Below are 21,330 nucleotides of genomic sequence, written 5' to 3' on the forward strand. Positions count from 1 at the left end.
GTAACAAAAGTCATTACTGGTCTAGACAAGTAAACAATTTGATCTAAAATTTGTGCCCCAGAGGTGGAGAACCAGTGATAGACAGCAGGGACAACTAACCACTTAGCCACTACTAACCCTTGAACACTTAGTGTCAGTCACAATAATGCATGGTTATGGTAGAAAAATTTGGCACTGAGCATTGTAGCATGCCAGATAAAAATTATTTACACATATAAATGTATGAATTCTTTTTTGCTTAATCTTTCTCTATCTTTCTCTCTCAATTAAGTAATTCATTTGGGCTTCTTTTTGCATGTTGAAAGTGACATTGTTATATAATTAGTAATGGTTTATATTAGTCTGATGAGAGAAAGTGTTTTTCAATTTTTATCCAGTATTATATACTTTTCTTTATATTTCACATATTGAAAGACATACCAAGAATCTGTTCTGATAACAATTAAAATGTACCATTTCTATGTGAAATAAGCAACACTGTGATCTGTATGTGACATTATAAACTTCCTTCAGGTCTATTCTGTCTTTGCTTATAATTCCTAGATATATAGTAGATATTGATTGGGACGTCTTTAATTTTGTAGTGCAAACTATTTTGTTTTCTCTGCAAAATATGACATTATGCTCACAAACACATGACACAACAATCAATACCTATGTCATGTGTTTGTGAACAAAATGTCATATTCTGTCATGTCATACTCGCTCACCTTGACTCATAGACTCACCTTCACAGAAGAACACGTCCCACACCCGGAGTACACTGGACCAGGGAAGTGTTCGGGTGAACACACACATAAACCACTCAGTCATATATAGGATTGGTATCACATCCTGTTTTTTCTGTTATAAAGCAAACAAAACATGTTAAAGCATTAATTCATACATCTTTAAAAACAAATACAAAATATTTCCAAAGTTTAGCTTAATGAGGACAAAAATTAAATTCTTTATCACAACTCACTTTTGTATTACATTCTTATTTAACTTGCATCTCAATAGTTTCATTAGCCACACTAATCTCGGTAACTTGACAATACTTACTAAATGTTTATATATCGCCGGAGATGTCTTCTTCACAAGTCCAAACAACACATCCCCATCAACTTGTACAGCCTCCTGTAAAGTGATAATAATCCGATTTGATATCTGTTAATATTTCCTTCATATGTCCGGCAATGATCGTAACTTATATGGCGACCAGTTTAAAATGAAGGCATGTTTACAAGTATCGAGTTTCAACAACTGCTGTAGTAATATTAACTCTTTTCTTACTTTGTATTCTCTCTGGATTCTGACCAGAAGTAGTTATTAGTCTCGCTCTCGGAAGTTTTCGCGAAAATGCCGGACAAAATAAATAGTTGTTGTGTGCTTATTCATTTCATTTATAAATGTTACGGTTAGTGCAATCTGTTATAACTCTATGCAGCTAGTTATGTATATTGTGACTTTAAACTTGACATCAACTAGAAAATTCTGCAGAAATCTATCAATATTTAGATAACATGGAAGTGTTGATATTGCATTATTGAGTTACAGGTGGCTATTCACCATTACTGGTATCATATTACAGAGTTATCTGCTCTTGCAGGTACGTATTGATTGTGACGTCAGTATTTAAAAGTGTAACATAACATTTGTCACAGAAAATGACACAGTTTATACCAGGGTAGTACATTACTGAGTACGTACCAGTCCCGGGCTGAAGTAACCAGGGAGGTATTTCTCACAGATGGACACGAGACACCAAAACGCCTGTTCAGCAGGCATGTGCATCAACAGAACTGCGGCGATTGGGGCCTGGGCCTGGCAGTAGCCATCTTTAGGGTTGTGGATGGTGTATGCCTTCAGGATCTTAAACAAATCCTCCTGGCTGTGGAGACAAAGTAACATTGATACATACAGTGATACTGCTTCATTTATCATCATTATGACACGACATACTGCTGAACATGTATTCATCCCTGCTATGCGATCTTACATATTCGTCTATTTAATTTTTTGCATTTGTCATCACAGTCATAATTCATTTGACTAATCAAATAATGATAAAAAAACCAGGACAAGGCAAGAACATGAAAAACAAAGATTTGTACCTGACAACAACTACAAGGAATATATAAGGCCCCATCTTATCCCAATCGTTGATACAGTCTCAGATAGATTAATAAAAATTAAGTGATCGAGATCGGGTTAATCTCAGTCGAGGGCTAACAATCTTTTTAACTCCCAACCGAGGTGATCGAGCCGGGTTATCTCAGTCGAGGGCTAAGATTTTGTAACATAATCTTCCCAACCGAGGTGAGCAATCTCGTGTAAAGGAAACTGTCGGTGAAGGTCTTTCTGGATATCATCCATCCATTTGGGGTCACCTGACTGTTGTAGGTAATTCTGTGGACATACAAAACACATCACTGTGGACATACAAAACACATCACTGTGGACATACAAACACGTCAATGTGGACATACAAAACACATCACTGTGGACATACAAAACACATCACTGTGGACATAAAAACACATCACTGTGGACATACAAAACACATCACTGTGGACATACAAAACACATCACTGTGGACATACAAAACACATCACTGTGGACATACAAATCACGTCACTGTGGACATACAAACACATCACTGTGGACATACAAAACACATCACTGTGGACATAAAATCACATCACTGTGGACATACAAAACACATCACTGTGGACATACAAAACACATCACTGTGGACATAAAAACACATCACTGTGGACATACAAAACACATCACTGTGGACAAACAAAACACATCACTGTGGACATACAAAACACATCACTGTGGACATACAAAACACATCACTGTGGACATACAAAACACATCACTGTGGACATACAAAACACATCACTGTGGACAAACAAAACATATCACTGTGGACATACAAAACAAATCACTGTGGACATACAAAACACATCACTGTGGACAAACAAAACACATCACTGTGGACATACAAAACACATCACTGTGGACATACAAAACACATCACTGTGGACATACAAAACACATCACTGCGGACATACAAAACACATCACTGTGGACATACAAAACACATCACTGTGGACATAAAAACATATCACTGTGGACATAAAAACACATCACTATGGACATACAAAACACATCACTGTGGACATACAAAACACATCACTGTGGACATACAAAACACATCACTGTGGACAAACAAAACACATCACTGTGGACATACAAAACACATCACTGTAGACATACAAAACTTATCACTGTGGACATACAAAACACATCACTGTGGACATAAAAAACACATCACTGTGGACACACAAAACACATCACTGTGGACACACAAAACACATCACTGTGGACATACAAAACACATCACTGTGGACATACAAAACACATCACTGTGGACATACAAAACACATCACTGTGGACACACAAAACACATCACTGTGGACATACAAAACACATCACTGTGGACATACAAAACACATCACTGTGGACATACAAAACACATCACTGTGGACATACAAAACACATCACTGTGGACATACAAAACACATCACTGTGGACATACAAAACACATCACTGTGGACATACAAAACACATCACTGTGGACATACAAAACACATCACTGTGGACATACAAAACACATCATTGTGGACAAACAAAGCACATCACTGTGGACATACAAATCACATCACTGTGGACATACAAAATACATCACTGTGGACATACAAAACACATCACTGTGGACATACAAAACACATCACTGTGGACATACAAAACACATCACTGTGGACATACAAAACACATCACTGTGGACATACAAAACACATCACTGTGGACATACAAAACACATCACTGTGGACATACAAAACACATCACTGAGGACACACAAAACACATCACTATGGACATACAAAACACATCACTGTGGACATACAAAACACATCACTGTGGACACACAAAACACATCACTTTGGACATACAAAACAAATCACTGTGGACATACAAAACACATCACTGTGGACAAACAAAACACATCACTGTGGACATACAAATCACATCACTGTGGACATACAAAACACATCACTGTGGACACACAATACACATCACTGTGGACATACAAAACACATCACTGTGGACATACAAAACACATCACTGTGGACATACAAATCACATCACTGTGGACATACAAAACACATCACTGTGGACATACAAATCACATCACTGTGGACATACAAAACACATCACTGTGGACATACAAAACACATCACTGTAGGCTTGATAGATTGATGTAATATTGCTGTATTACATTACTTGCATTAGACAATAAATATCTTTAGGGTCTAATACTAGGGGTGACCATTGCCCACATTATTACCCATTGCGATAATATATTTGCTATCGAGAAGAACATTATATTAATAGTTTAACTATTGCAGACTACAATTGCCAGTGACAGTATTGCATCTTGAATTCTATTAAATGTTGTACATCTAGTGTTGGTTTAGAGTTACTTCCCTTTACTTACTAGTGTCAGTAGCAACTCAAACACACTGATGATCGTGATCGAGAACAATGTCGGTGTTTGCTTGATAGCATGGAAAAAGTGATATTTTATTGTGTCTTACTGTATCAAATCTAAGTGAGTACACCAGTTTTGTTCATGCTACAGAAATATATCTGACTATGGAAACTATTAATTGCTTGGCTTACTATCGACGATTGCGAATTTGCCATCGATTGATCGAGTTGAGAGGCATACAATCACAAGATATCGATACTCTGATGTACCGTTAAACCCCTATCCAATACTGTATGACAGGACACACATTGTCCACTATGATACTAATTTGTGAGGGAAAATGTTAAGAGTCACTGTATATCAGTAATAAGAGATACAAGTATTTCTTTAAGGAAACTGGGGTTAAATGAAATTTACACAGGCTCCATAATCATTTTACCCTCATAACCTCAACAAAATAAAAATCTATTCCTTCTGTTTACAGTTTTTCATGTAAATGATTATTATTTATTCTCATGACAGTTTCATATCAATCTTTTATTAAAATACGGGTATTTTTTTCTCACCCATCATCGTCAACAAATTTCTTGACCCATGACCCAACGTTGCTATGCCATCGACTATTCCCGTAACAATAAAATCATCGCATGTACATGTGTTGTACTATCATTATACACTGATAATGATAATACTAGAAAGCATGGTTATTGAGCCCATGTCAGTGCAAACTGTAAATATATATGTATTTAACAGTGTTTGCATTAACACCATCCCCCATATCCTTTTTCAGCATAGAAAATCTAAACGACCACACTTTTTTCTGATAATCCATTTGAATTACTATAGGGGACCCCATTTTATCCGGGAAGGACCTCATTTATGGAACACCCACTGCAAACCTGAAGACTCTCTTTCTTATCTTTCATTCTTACTTCACTGACATTAACTTGACTGCACAGTGCAGCAAAATATCATAACTCACATATAAAAGTAATTAGATATGTAGTAAACTCGACACTTTAAGATGATTATATACAGCATTGGTATAAATATTGCTGAGGTAGATGGTTCAATTTAAAAAATGTCTAGGTTACTTTTCTTTGGCTGAACATTCTGTTATTAATTACATGTATAACATATATACAGTCATTCAAGGATGACATCCATTTGATGTTTAAACGGATGTTTGGTGCATGTGCGGTGAGTGTGTGGAGTGTGAAGGGAACGTGTGTAGTAAGTTTGTGTTGTGTCTCCTTGCCTTGCGATAGTGTGACCTTTGACCTTCATTATAGTGCTATCTCACTGAATCGTATAGTGCTCAGGTCACAGAGAAATATATCATCCAATAATGACACCTGGTGAACAAGTTGTCCCACTTCCTGAATGCTAAGTAGGAACAGACAATTCTGATGTCATTGAAGGACTGATTGAGCATGTTATGTATACAGTGTATGCATGTACAGGATGGGTGTGCATTTTCTGGTAGACACTCTACACTTTGGTGCTGCTTCTTTGTGATAGCACAGATCTATTATCTACTTCATTGCATCTTGCTGCGGTATAATGTTGAAAACACTACATATATATACACATATGTAACATATCATCATGTCAATTGTTTACCGACATTGGGCGAATCTTTATTCCTCTTAGCAGGAGCAGGAACTAGCATTGATATGGACTAGGGTGTGTCTTGGCCAGGGCACAGTACCTATTGTCTTCTGAGGAGCATTGATGCTCAATTCAAGGTCAGGCGTGTCAAGAACTCAGACATTGAAAACAAAAATGTATCAAAATTAAGGAAGAGAGAGGTTTCAAAGTACAGAATCTTTCATGATCATATTGGCAAAAATCGTACACCTTGCCTGCAGGCCAGCATTTTCGAAATGCATTAATGCAGAATCACTCGATATCACCAGTATAAGTTAATTTTGTGCATTTACATTGAAGAGATTTTGTAAGTTTCTGGTGCAACAACTCAACACTGTAGATTTCCTAAACGACATACACATTACAGGTATGGTATAAGTACCAATGCGAGACTGGAGGTACCCCTCCCCACCTGACACACCTGTATAGAGTTACTAGGGTATATACCTGTCTCAATCAAGCGTGACTGTGGGAACATTTATACACCCCATCTCGTATGATAGTCCATGCAGTAATGAGCTTCAAATTGTATACAGGTCGTCAAGGTGTGATCACACATATGTAGAAGTATATATACGACAGAAAACCGCATCTAATTTTACACTATCTTTTTAAGCCTCTATATTTATATATAGACTCAGCAGCTTTAACTAAGAATTTATCTTTGGAATGAAAAATCAACTGCAATTCTGGCACATTAAAGCTGATTTACCACAGCAGTTATAATGATTAGTTTTACCTCTTTAATTTATTTGTTTGATAAAAGAATGCTAAATCCCATTATTCACAGTCATTTTGAAATGTTTGCGTATCACTACTCACAAAGTGTCAGAAACATAGTAAATATAAAAGATATACCGGTAATTGTACTCTGTATGAAGGACACTTTCTATAATGTACGGACTGATCAACCTCATTTGGTGCAGTTAACTATATAATTAACCTCTGTATAAAGGACACCTGTCTATAGGGGTCACCATATACTATATAATTGACCTCTGTATAAAGGACACTTTTCTATAGTGGTCACCATTTACTATATAATTGACCTCTGTATAAAGGACACCTGTCTATAGGGGTCACCATTTACTATATAAATGACCTCTGTATAAAGGACACCTGTCTATAGGGGTCACCATTTACTATATAACTGACCTCTGTATAAAGGACACCTGTCTATAAGGGTCACCATTTACTATATAAATGACCTCTGTATAAAGGACACCTGTCTATAAGGGTCACCATTTACTATATAACTGACCTCTGTATAAAGGACACCTGTCTATAAGGGTCACCATTTACTATATAACTGACCTCTGTATAAAGGACACCTGTCTATAAGGGTCACCATTTACTATATAAATGACCTCTGTATAAAGGACACCTGTCTATAAGGGTCACCATTTACTATATAAATGACCTCTGTATAAAGGACACCTGTCTATAAGGGTCACCATTTACTATATAACTGACCTCTGTATAAAGGACACCTGTCTATAAGGGTCACCATTTACTATATAAATGACTCTGTATAAGGAACCTACTATATAAATGACCTCTGTATAAAGGACACCTGTCTATAAGGGTCACCATTTACTATATTAAATGACCTCTGTATAAAGGACACCTGTCTATAAGGGTCACCATTTACTATATAAATGACCTCTGTATAAAGGACACCTGTCTATAAGGGTCACCATTTACTATATAACTGACCTCTGTATAAAGGGACACCTGTCTATAAGACTTGTCACCATTTACTATATAACTGACCTCTGTATAAAGGACACCTGTCTATAAGGGTCACCATTTACTATATATAATTGACCTCTGTATAAAGGACACCTGTCTATAAGGTCACCATTTACTATATAACTGACCTCTGTATAAAGGACACCTGTCTATAAGGGTCACCATTTACTATATAACTGACCTCTGTATAAAGGACACCTGTCTATAAGGGTCACCATTTACTATATAATTGACCTCTGTATAAAGGACACCTGTCTATAAGGGTCACCATTTACTATATAAATGACCTCTGTATAAAGGACACCTGTCTATAAGGGTCACCATTTACTATATAAATGACCTCTGTATAAAGGACACCTGTCTATAAGGGTCACCATTTACTATATAAATGACCTCTGTATAAAGGACACCTGTCTATAGGGGTCACCATTTACTATATAAACTGACCTCTGTATAAAGGACACCTGTCTATAGGGGTCACCATTTACTATATAACTGACCTCTGTATAAAGGACACCTGTCTATAAGGGTCACCATTTACTATATAAATGACCTCTGTATAAAAGGACACCTGTCCTATAAGAGGGTCACCATTTACTATATAAATGACCTCTGTATAAAGGACACCTGTCTATAAGGGTCACCATTTACTATATAATTGACCTCTGTATAAAAGGACACCTGTCTATAAGGGTCACCATTTACTATATAAATTGACCTCTGTATAAAGGACACCTGTCTATAGGGGTCACCATTTACTATATAATTGACGTCTGTATAAAGGACACGTGTTTGTAAAGAACATTATTTCTGTATATCTTTGGCGACCTTCATGACAGATTTGATTATGTATATGCCAAAATTTGGTAGAGGAAAAAGAAAGATCCCCAAGAAAAATCAACAACCAATGACTTGTTCTTTATAATACACTTATAAGCCTCAAATTCACAACCCACAGGTGGAGGGCTCTTAGTGATAGAACACCTTAACCAATCAGCCAGACTATAGCCCCGTGTACAAGGACACAAACACCAATTTAACCAACCTATATTTCCGGTACAGAATAATGGCAACTACATGTGTTTCCATTTCAGACAATGTGGGAAGCTAACTAATAGAAAATTTCTTTTCAAAGAGAATAAAATGAAAGAAAAATATTATTACCTGAATTTATGGCCATAATCAATTTTGAACGCTACATATTTCATGTGGTATAACATTTTATTTTCACAAGTGAAATGTCAGTAATATTATTTTTGGCTATAAAATCATTAAAACATCAATACTTGTTTCTAAGTTATTAATTTCATGACATGAGATACAGTGTCTCAAATTCTTAGGTATGCTTTTCTATTAATCATCTATTTTATATATTTTTAGATTTATTACATCCATGTATAAATAGACTGAGCAATGCATAGGAGTCATTTCCTGAGTTATATATACGGTATAACGCCTTTAAAATTCAACTGTAATTGTCCACCCATATGGTAGATCACTGTTATAGTGAATACAAGTAAGCAGTGCATACAAGTCATTTCCTGAGCTATATATATGGTAGATCACAACCAAAAAATTGAAATAATTCTCTACTATCAGGTATATGACAATTCAATAATATAGTGAATACGACTGAATTTCTTCAACCATATCAGTGAATTCTAGTTTAGTGAATTCTAGTGTCAAATCAGTGAATTCCAATGAATTCTAGTCTAAAGTCAAATCAGTGAATTCCAGTGAATTCTAGTGTCAAATCAGTGAATTCCAATGAATTCTAGTCTAGAGTCAAATCAGTGAATTCCAGTGAATTCTAGTGTCAAATCAGTGAATTCCAGTGAATTCTAGTGTCAAATCAGTGAATTCCAGTGAATTCTAGTGTTAAATCAGTGAATTCCAGTGAATTCTAATGTCAAATCAGTGAATTCCAATGAATTCTAGTCTAGAGTCAAATCAGTGAATTCTAGTGTCAAATCAGTGAATTCCAATGAATTCTAGTCTAGAGTCAAATCAGTGAATTCCAGTGAATTCTAGTGTCAAATCAGTGAATTCTTAAACCATATTGTTTTTATTAGTAATTTTTCACACCCCACCAGAATTTCCTTGTTTTATTACCACAAACTTCATATCAGCTATAACAGAAAACAGTAAATTTCTTAAGCTAAAATAGCCATGCCAGTGTATAATTTCTTACATTACTGATAAGCGCCCATGTCCCTATAAGCATCTGGCCCCTCCGCCTTTTTCAGACTTCAATTTCAATTGCCTGGATATAAATAAAGATCATAACTATTGAACTGTACAGGTTTGCAATAATTTGGTCTTATTAAGCACCTTTTCTTTTTTTCTCTTTTTTTTTTAACACCATAGGTGCTCATTGAGTCCAATACGGTATCTTATATAATTGCAGTTCTTTATTAATTACATGGTATTATAATAAATAGGAGTAGGTGACTAGAAGTTTCCTTCATAAGTATCAAGTTTACAATTTTAGCTGTTACATAGAAACTTCCTGAATTTTTGGTAACTATATCAATGGAGAATAAAACTATTGATAAAATGTATTTACTGACAAACCCTATCACTACCGTCATACAGAATTCATGGAAATATGTAAATTAGTTAAGGTCACAAGACCCCGGACACAGACAGACAGCTGAATCAAACGTTTCACTGATCATGATAAGGTCTGTGAATAGACATGGAAGAGTTGGTCTGAATGTACTGTCTGTGAATGTAAGTTAGTCACATTAAAGAACCAGTACCTGAATGCTTTTGTCAAAATCATGTTATATAAAATGTTCACATAGTGATTGTGTTGACTAGACACTAAAGGAATGCTGGTCCTCTTTACGTTGTTGTTCTCATCATTATCAGCTATTCCATATCATGATAAATTATCTACCTGTCTATTATCAAGATCAGATGTCAAACTGTTTTCAAAAAGATTAAAACCAAAGATGTCTGCCTGTCAAAATGTTTCTATAAAGCACCGAATAATAATTGTATGTATAAGGTCCAGTGACAACTGTCTGTATATGGGCAAGTGACAACTGTCTGTATATGGTCCACGTGACAACTTCTGTATATGGTCCTCAGTGACAACTGTCTGTATATGGGTACCAGTGACAACTGTCTGTATATGGTCCAGTGACAACTGTCTGTATATGGTCCAGAGACAACTGTCTGTATATGGTCCAGTGACAACTGTCTGTATATGGTCCAGTGACAACTGTCTGTATATGGTCCAGTGACAACTGTCTGTATATGGTCCAGTGACAACTGTCGGTATATGGTCCAGTGACAACTGTCTGTATATGGTCCAGTGACAACTGTCTGTATATGGTCCAGTGACAACTGTCTGTATATGGTCCAGTGACAACTGTCTGTATATGGTCCAGTGACAACTGTCTGTATATGGTCCAGTGACAACTGTCTGTATATGGTCCAGTGACAACTGTCTGTATATGGTCCAGTAACAACTGTCGGTATATGGTCCAGTGACAACTGTCTGTATATGGTCCAGTGACAACTGTCTGTATATGGTCCAGTGACAACTGTCGGTATATGGTCAAGTGACAACTGCCTGTATATAGCCAATTGACAACTGTCTGTATATGGTCCAGTGACAACTGTCTGGTATATGGTCCAGTAACAACTGTCTGTATATGGTCCAGTAACAACTGTTGGTATATGGTCCGAAAGAACTGTCGGTATATGGTCCAGTAACAACTGTCTGTATATGGTCCAGTGACAACTGTCGGTATATGGTCCAGTGACAACTGTCGGTATATGGTCCAGTAACAACTGTCTGTATATGGTCCAGTGACAACTGTCTGTATATGGTCCAGTAACAACTGTCAGTATATGGTCCAGTAACAACTGTCAGTATATGGTCCAGTATATGGTCCAGTAACAACTGTATATATGGTCCAGAGACAACTGTCAGTATATGGTCCCATAACAACTGTATATGGGTCCTTGTATATGGTCCAGTAAGTGTCACAACTGTCGGTATATGGTCCAGTAACAACTCCCAGTGACAACTGTCAGTATATGGTCCAGTCTGTCAGTGATAACTGTCCTGTATATCCAGTGACAACTACTGTATGTGATCATGAGTCAACTGTCAAACAACTGTCAGTATATTATATGGTCCAGTAACAACGTTATATAGAAATCAGTTAAATTGACAACCCTTTAATGGTCCATGGTAACCCTTCAACAACTGTCAGTATTAGTCCACTTTTGAATCCAAACAACAACATTTGTCAGAATATTTTTGACAATGGTTCAGGTCCAGTAACAACTGTCAGTATATGGTCCAGTGACCAAAACTGACAGTGTATGGGTCAGAGACAACTGTCAGTATATGCGTTCCAGTCAACGGTCGCGTTTCTGTCGTGACAACTGTCAGTATATAGTCAGGTGTGACAACTGTCAGTTTATGGTGTATACAACTGTCATTATGTATAGGGTCACAGTAACAACTGTCAGTAAATGGTCCGAGTAACAACTGTCTTGTATTTGCGTATATGGTATATAGTCAGTAACAACTGGTCATGTAATATAGGTCCAGTTGTACAACTTTCGGACAAACTGGTACTGAGAATACGTCTGTAAATGGTCCAGTAACAACTGTCCTGTATATGGTCCTCAGTAACATATCTGTTCAGTAATTATGGTCCAGAGTAACAACTGTCAGTATTATGGTCCAGTAAAACAACTGTCAGTATATGGTCTACAGTAACAACTGTCTGTATATGGTCTTAGTCCAGTCCATGGTACCGAGTGACAAACTGTCTGTATATGGTCCAGTGACAACTGTCTGTATATGGTCCTAGTGACAAAAACAAACTGTGTCAGTATATGGGACCAGTAGTACAACTGTCTATTCCATTATCCAGTGACAACTGTCGTATATGGTCCAGTGACAACTGTCTGTATATGGTCCAGTAACAACTGTCAGTATATGGTCCAGTAAACAACTGTCAGTATATGGTCCCAGTACAACAACTGTCTGTCTGTATAATGTCCAGTGACAACTGTCCTGTATATGGTCCAGTGACAACTGTCTGTATATGGTCCAGTAACAACTGTCAGTATATGGTCAGTAACAACTGTCAGTACAGTAATGGTCCAGTAACAACTGTCAGTAGTATGGTGCATTACTGTCAAGAAGACATATGGTCCAGTTGACAACTGTCTGTATATGGTCCAGTGACAACTGTCGGTATAAGTGTCCAGTGACAACTGTCCAGTATATGGTCCACATACAAGTCAGTTAACTGTCAGTATATGGTCCAGTAACAACTGTCTGTATTTGGTCCAGTAACAAACTAGTCATGGTCCCGTAGTGGACAACTGTCTGTATATGGTCCAGTATATGGTCAGTAATATGGTCCAGTAACAACTGTCTGTATATTGGTCCAGTGACAACTGTCTGTATATGGTCCAGTGACAACTGTCTGTATATGGTCCAGTAACAACTGTCAGTATATGGTCCAGTAACAACTGTCTGTATATGGTCCAGTGACAACTGTCAGTATATGGTAAACAACTGTCATGGTCCAGTAACAACTGTCTGTATATGGTCCAGTGACAACTGTCTGTATATGGGTCCAGTAACAACTGTCTGTATATGGTCCAGTAACAACTGTCAGTATATGGTCCAGTAACAACTGTCAGTATATGGTCCCAGTAACAACTGTCTGGTATATGGTCCAGTAACAACTGTCAGGTATATGGTCCAGTAACAACTGTCTGTATATGGTCCAGTAACAAACTGTCAGTATATGGTCCAGTAACAACTGTCTGTATATGGTCCAGTAGTGACAACTGTCTGTATATGGTCCAGTGACAACTGTCAGTATATGGTCCAGTAACAACTGTCTGGTATATGGTCCAGTGAACAACTGTCAGTATATGGTCCAGTAACAACTGTCAGTATATGGTCCAGTAACAACTGTCTTTATATGGTCCAGTAACAACTGTCAGTATATGGTCCAGTAAACAACTGTCATGTATATGGTCCTAACAACTGTGTATATGGTCCAGTAACAACTGTCAGTATATGGTCCAGTAACAACTGTCAGTATAATGGTCCAGTAACAACTGTCAGTATATGGTCCAGTAACAACTGTCAGTATATGGTCCAGTAACAACTGTCAGTATATGGTCACAGTGACAACTGTCCTGTAATATGGTCCACAGTAACAACTGTCATATATGTCCAGTAACACTGTCAGTATATGGTCCAGCAAAAAAAACTGTCAGTCATATGGTCACAGTAATAAACTATCTGTACGGTATGTCATATACTACAGGTATGTCATAAATATCACCAAATGGACGATATACTACCGGTATGTCATATACTATCACCAAATGGACATATATACTCCAAATGGACGATATACTACCGGTATGTCATATACTATCACCAAATGGACGATATACTACCGGTATGTCATATACTATCACAAAATGGACGATATACTACCGGTATGTCATATACTATCACCAAATGGACGATATATACTACCGGTATGTCATATACTATCTCCAAATGGACAATATACTACCGGTATGTCATATACTATCACAAATGGACAATTATACTACCGGTATGTCATATACTATCACCAAATGGACGATATACTACCGGTATGTCATATACTATCTCCAAATGGACAATATACTACCGGTATGTCATATACTATCACCAAATGGACGATATACTACCGGTATGTCATATACTATCACCAAATGGACGATATACTACCGGTATGTCATATACTATCACCAAATGGACGATATACTACCGGTATGTCATATACTATCACCAAATGGACGATATACTACGGTATGTCATATACTACTCACCAAATGGACGATATACTACCGGTATGTCATATATATACTATCCAAATGGACGATATACTACCGGTATGTCATATACTATCTCCAAATGGACGATATACTACCGGTATGTCATATACTATCACCAAATGGACGATATACTACGGTATGTCATATACTATCTCCAAATGGACGATATACTACCGGTATGTCATATATACTATCACCAAATGGACGATATACTACCGGTATGTCATATACTATCTCCAAATGGACGATATACTACGGTATGTCATATACTATCACCAAATGGACAGATATACTACCGGTATGTCATATACTATCTCCAAATGGACGATATACTACCGGTATGTCATATACTATCACCAAATGGACGATATACTACCGGTATGTCATATACTATCACCAAATGGACATAACTACCGGTATGTCATATACTACCAAATGGACATATATACCGGTATGTCATATACTATCACCAAATGGACGATATACTACCGGTATGTCATATACTATCACCAAATGGACGATATACTACCGGTATGTCATATACTATCACCAAATGGACGATATACTACCGGTATGTCATATACTATCACAAATGGACGAATATACTACGGGTATGTCATATACTATCACCAAATGGACGATATACTACCGGTATGTCATATACTATCACCAAATGGACAGATATACTACCGGTATGTCATATACTATCACCAAATGGACGATATACTACGGTATGTCATATACTATCACCAAATGGACGATATACTACCGGTATGTCATATACTATCACCAAATGGACGATATACTACCGGTATGTCATATACTATCACCAAATGGACATATATACTACCGGTATGTCATATACTATCACCAAATGGACGATATACTACAGGTATGTCATATACTATCACCAAATGGACGATATACTACTGGTATGTCATATACTATCACCAAATGGACGATATACTACCGGTATGTCATATACTATCACCAAATGGACAATATACTACCGGTATGTCATATACTATCACCAAATGGACGATATACTACCGGTATGTCATATACTATCACCAAATGGACGATATACTACCGGTATGTCATATACTATCACCAAATGGACGATATACTACCGGTATGTCATATACTATCTCCAAATGGACGATATACTACCGGTATGTCATATACTATCACCAAATGGACGATATACTACCGGTATGTCATATACTATCACAAAATGGACGATATACTACCGGTATGTCATATACTATCACCAAATGGACGATATACTACCGGTATGTCATATACTATCTCCAAATGGACGATATACTACCGGTATGTCATATACTATCACCAAATGGACGATATACTACCGGTATGTCATATACTATCACCAAATGGACGATATACTACCGGTATGTCATATACTATCACCAAATGGACGATATACTACCGGTATGTCATATACTATCACCAAATGGACGATATACTACCGGTATGTCATATACTATCACCAAATGGACGATATACTACCGGTATGTCATATACTATCACCAAATGGACAATATACTACCGGTATGTCATATACTATCACAAAATGGACGATATACTACCGGTATGTCATATACTATCACCAAATGGACGATATACTACCGGTATGTCATATACTATCACCAAATGGACGATATACTACCGGTATGTCATATACTATCACCAAATGGACGATATACTACCGGTATGTCATATACTATCACCAAATGGAACGATATACTACCGGTATGTCATATACTATCTCCAAATGGACGATATACTACCGTATGTCATATACTATCACCAAATGGAATATACTAGTATGTCATAACTACTACAAATGGACGAATACTACGGTATGTCATATACTATCACCAAATGGACGATATACTACCGGTATGTCATATACTATCTCCAAATGGACGATATACTACCGGTATGTCATATACTATCACCAAATGGACGACATACTACCGGTATGTCATATACTATCAAAAATGGACAATATACTACAGGTATGTCATATATACTATACCAAATGGACAATATACTACCGGTATGTCATATACTATCACAAAATGGACAATATACTATCGGTATGTCATATACTATCACAAAATGGACGATATACTACCGGTATGTCATATACTATCACAAAATGGACAATATACTATCGGTATGTCATATACTATCACAAATGGACGATATACTACCGGTATGTCATATACTATCACCAAATGGACGATATACTACCGGTATGTCATATACTATCACAAAATGGACGATATACTACCGGTATGTCATATACTATCACCAAATGGACAATATACTACCGGTATGTCATATACTATCACCAAATGGACGATATACTACCGGTATGTCATATACTATCACAAAATGGACGATATACTACCGGTATGTCATATACTACTATCACAAAATGGACGATATACTACCGGTATGTCATATACTATCACAAAATGGACGATATACTACCGGTATGTCATATACTATCACCAAATGGACGATATACTACCGGTATGTCATATACTATCACAAAATGGACAATATACTACCGGTATGTCATATACTATCACCAAATGGACGATATACTACGGTATGTCATATACTATCTCCAAATGGACAATATACTACCGGTATGTCATATACTATCACCAAATGGACGATATACTACCGGTATGTCATATACTATCACCAAATGGACGATATACTACCGGTATGTCATATACTATCACCAAATGGATGATATACTACCGGTATGTCATATACTATCACAAAATGGACGATATACTACCGGTATGTCATATACTATCACCAAATGGACAATATACTACCGGTATGTCATATACTATCACCAAATGGACAATATACTACCGGTATGTCATATACTATCACCAAATGGACGATATACTACTGGTATGTCATATACTATCACAAAATGGATGATATACTACCGGTATGTCATATACTATCACCAAATGGACGAATTACAACTTAATGATTGGTATAAAAACCTGATATAACTATTCATGGTATGGACTTTTCCATTGATTTCATCGGTCTAAACCTAACATCACTACTAAAACATTCCCTACATGTAATATTTAGATACCCAGGTCTCGAGGGACAGATTTGTGCTGCATATAATGTAACAGGGTTTCATAATCTTATCTAGGAATGGAGAGTCATGTCACCATGTATTGAGGGGCACACGGCGCTGGGCTGTTGATCTGCAAGGCAAATAGACACCTAGGTGTATTGTGACTTATAATAGCTTTAGTACATGCAATTAAGTTTAGCATAGAATTTTCAGTTATTAAATACATGCTTTGACATTGAGAATAAATGGTCGCTACACCTTGATCAAATGGAACATTTCAGAAGCCATTTACTGGGAGACAAATTCAATAATTAAAATGTTTATTCATCAGTGTAGGTTATACATCTGTGTTGTCCAACAGAAGCCAGAGTGGTGTAACACCGAGTCACTAACACTTCATACTGATCTATAGAGTGAGTCACAGGCTTACACAGGTGATCTGAGTTTGTGTAAATCTGAGATGTGACTTGGGTCATCTTATACCACATATGTATATAATATCAAATATCAAAGTAGTTCAGCAACGTGTCGACTGCATTGGTAAAACAGGTGGCTCATACAAATATAAAAAAAAACATATCTCTTTCCTCTACAGATTAATGAAAAATCTATACATTCTAACATCTGTTTTAAAAGAAATTTTTGAAACTATGAAATATATAAATCTTATGTCATGAGTGAAAATATATAAGTACAAAGATCCAGCCACAGGATTACGACGCGTCAAAAAAAAGAATAAATAAATACTAAAATTCAGTATTTTTAGTATTTTTTTTTTGCACGTCGTAAACCTGTGATCCAGCAAAACAAAACACACCGAACATGATAAGAGCCAATGTCTCATTTAGTGAATCGGGGTAAAAACTTAAAAACATTTTTAAAAAAAAACCCCAAAAAAACCAACCATAATAGACTCATCAGCCTTAGCAAGTTAGCAGTCACCCGAGTTCTGATACAGAATGAAACAACAACGAAAAAACACTACATTGTATTTGGCCCATATTTCATCAATCAGGCTCTTGTCGGTTAGGACTAATGTACGTGAGTCTATAATTTTATTTAGCTGATCAATAGATATATATAGCCACTCACGACATCATATCAAAAATTAATCTAAACACAACTCAAGCATTGTTAATTTTGAAACGATCTTTACCATATAAGTGTATTCTTGGCAGTAGACAGAACATATCAAAAACAACAATAACAAAATACTGTGATAATTTTAAGAACATCTTGATCGTTATAGCTTATTAGGTGTTAATGATTTCTTGTCTAGCCTAATATAATGACGACCTTGACTTTGAAGGTCAGTGACATCAGATATTAATCTTGTTTCTAAAATTTTCAGGACTTACACATATAATTATCTTAATAGAACCGGTAATTTAATATTTCAACAAATTAACAGCCCTGGTTCCTTCTCCCCACAGTCAATGACCCGGATTGTAGTGAGTAATGCTACAGTCACACTACAAACTAGAGGTGTTATCATTGGCTTGGAGAAATGCCATCAAACAAAACTTTGGATCCCAATGCTGTACAAGATGTATAATGGCTTTTTTTTTAATCTATTGATTTTATTAAACAGCAGTAAGTTTGGAATCAAGGTTACCAATATGTTTCTGTTGTTGTCATCGGGGAAAAGACATTGATGACATGACTTTCACAATAACTCATCTAATCGCAGTTCTCTATATCCATGAATATTGCTGATGTTTCTATGATAAAAACCATGTATTTTCATATATCAAATTCAGGATGGAAAGCACAGTTTTGTTATATGTATACCATGTTCAAAACCATGAGTGTCAAGGCCAGACTACATCAACCATCTTGTTATCATTTTGACATCACTAATTAGGCTTTCTTATCTAGGTGCTTGTGCAGTAAATATGTTGCCTTCGACATGCCTATAGCTAGGTATATCTGACACATGTAGATATGAGAGAATTATATGCATACATACAGTACCTTCACTCTCATACTGACCAATAAAATTACTTAATGAGCTAAATATCCTGCCATCTAAACTCCTTTTTTATTGGTATGGTGATGACTGTGTGATTAAGGTGATCTAACACTTTACTTCGAGCCCTCCATCTGGAGCCCTCCATCTCGAGTCCTCCATCTCTGGGTTATAAGTTTGTAGGTCAGTGGTATTAAGTAACTACTTAACCTTACATATCCTCAACTCATTCACCCCTGAAATTTCTTAATGGACTGGCTAGTCTTTGATTAAAAAGAGCCTAAATGTGAATTCAGGGATGAATAAGTTAAATAACCCTTTCTGTTCATTTAACACATTCATCCCTGAAAATCCACAATGAACTGTCCCAGCCTTTGAATTAGAAGGGTTAAAGTGTGTCTCTAGGGGTGAAAGAGTTAATGATGGCGTCTCCTACTCTGGGTAATGATAATGAGTTTTTGTGTTTTGGGAGCCTGCTGTATGTTGAAGCGTTTTATCTCCTTAAAATAGTAGGGTTTCACACCCATTTTCTAGTGCTATCTTGCTAAAATAGTAGGGTTTCACACCCATTTTCTAGTGCTATCTTGCTAAAATAGTAGGGTTTCACACCCATTTTCTAGTGCTATCTTGCTGAAGTATAATGCAAAAGGTAGTGAACAGCAAAACTCATCCTATTAGTTTATAATAGCATAGGCCAAACCAGTCAATCTATTACTCCCTTTATGTTGGACAAAGGTATGTCTCAACTGCCAGGAGACAGGACCTAAAAACTTCCTCATACGAGGCAGTGGAAACAAAGTAGCAAAGTGAAGAAAAAAGAAACTAATTGGGAAAAAGAGAAAAGATAAGGTATTAAGAGGCCTATGATCATGCATTAAGATCAGTTCAATAATCAAAAACAAATTGTTTCAAACTTAGTTGAATGAAATGGTACAAAACAGAGTCTATCATACTCTATAATTTGACCATTATACCATCCATTCTACTAGCTCCTTGAAGACGGTGCCCTGAACTTTGATAATGTTTGTACCTGGCTGTATCAAACCTTACATATCTAAATATATACACCTGAATTCTATATTTACAAACAGAAAATAAACCAGCCTGCAGAATAACTAAACGATTTCCTTTTATCAGCTTGTTGGATCTACATTTGCTTATGATGCTATGTAGCATATATTATAGGTATATGATAACTGTATATACCTACACTGCCATTCTAAAATACACATTTCATTTACCCTTCACACATGCAGAAATCAAATAGCTTTACCAAAGATAAAACCACAAGCTGAGGCTCACAGTTGTACAGATAAATCACCCCTCATGACATATTTAGTCTCTTCTAAATCAAATACTAGACCAGTCGATTATGAAA

General features: G+C 36.4%; 1 protein-coding gene across 1 annotated transcript in view; it reads right to left on the reverse strand.

The window, feature by feature from the left end:
- Window positions 1–21,330, reverse strand: part of LOC138331938 (TBC1 domain family member 10A-like) — a 35,142-nt gene that overhangs the window by 8,190 nt on the left and 5,622 nt on the right. The window contains exons 4-7 of the mRNA XM_069279809.1: window positions 2,292–2,391; window positions 1,693–1,874; window positions 1,045–1,119; window positions 729–843 (exon numbers count right to left, since the gene is read on the reverse strand). Coding sequence (XP_069135910.1) covers window positions 729–843; window positions 1,045–1,119; window positions 1,693–1,874; window positions 2,292–2,391 — 472 coding nt within the window. The remainder of the gene's footprint in view (window positions 1–728; window positions 844–1,044; window positions 1,120–1,692; window positions 1,875–2,291; window positions 2,392–21,330) is intronic.

Source organism: Argopecten irradians, chromosome 9 (genome assembly GCF_041381155.1).
Source record: "Argopecten irradians isolate NY chromosome 9, Ai_NY, whole genome shotgun sequence".
Lineage (NCBI taxonomy): Eukaryota > Metazoa > Mollusca > Bivalvia > Pectinida > Pectinidae > Argopecten > Argopecten irradians.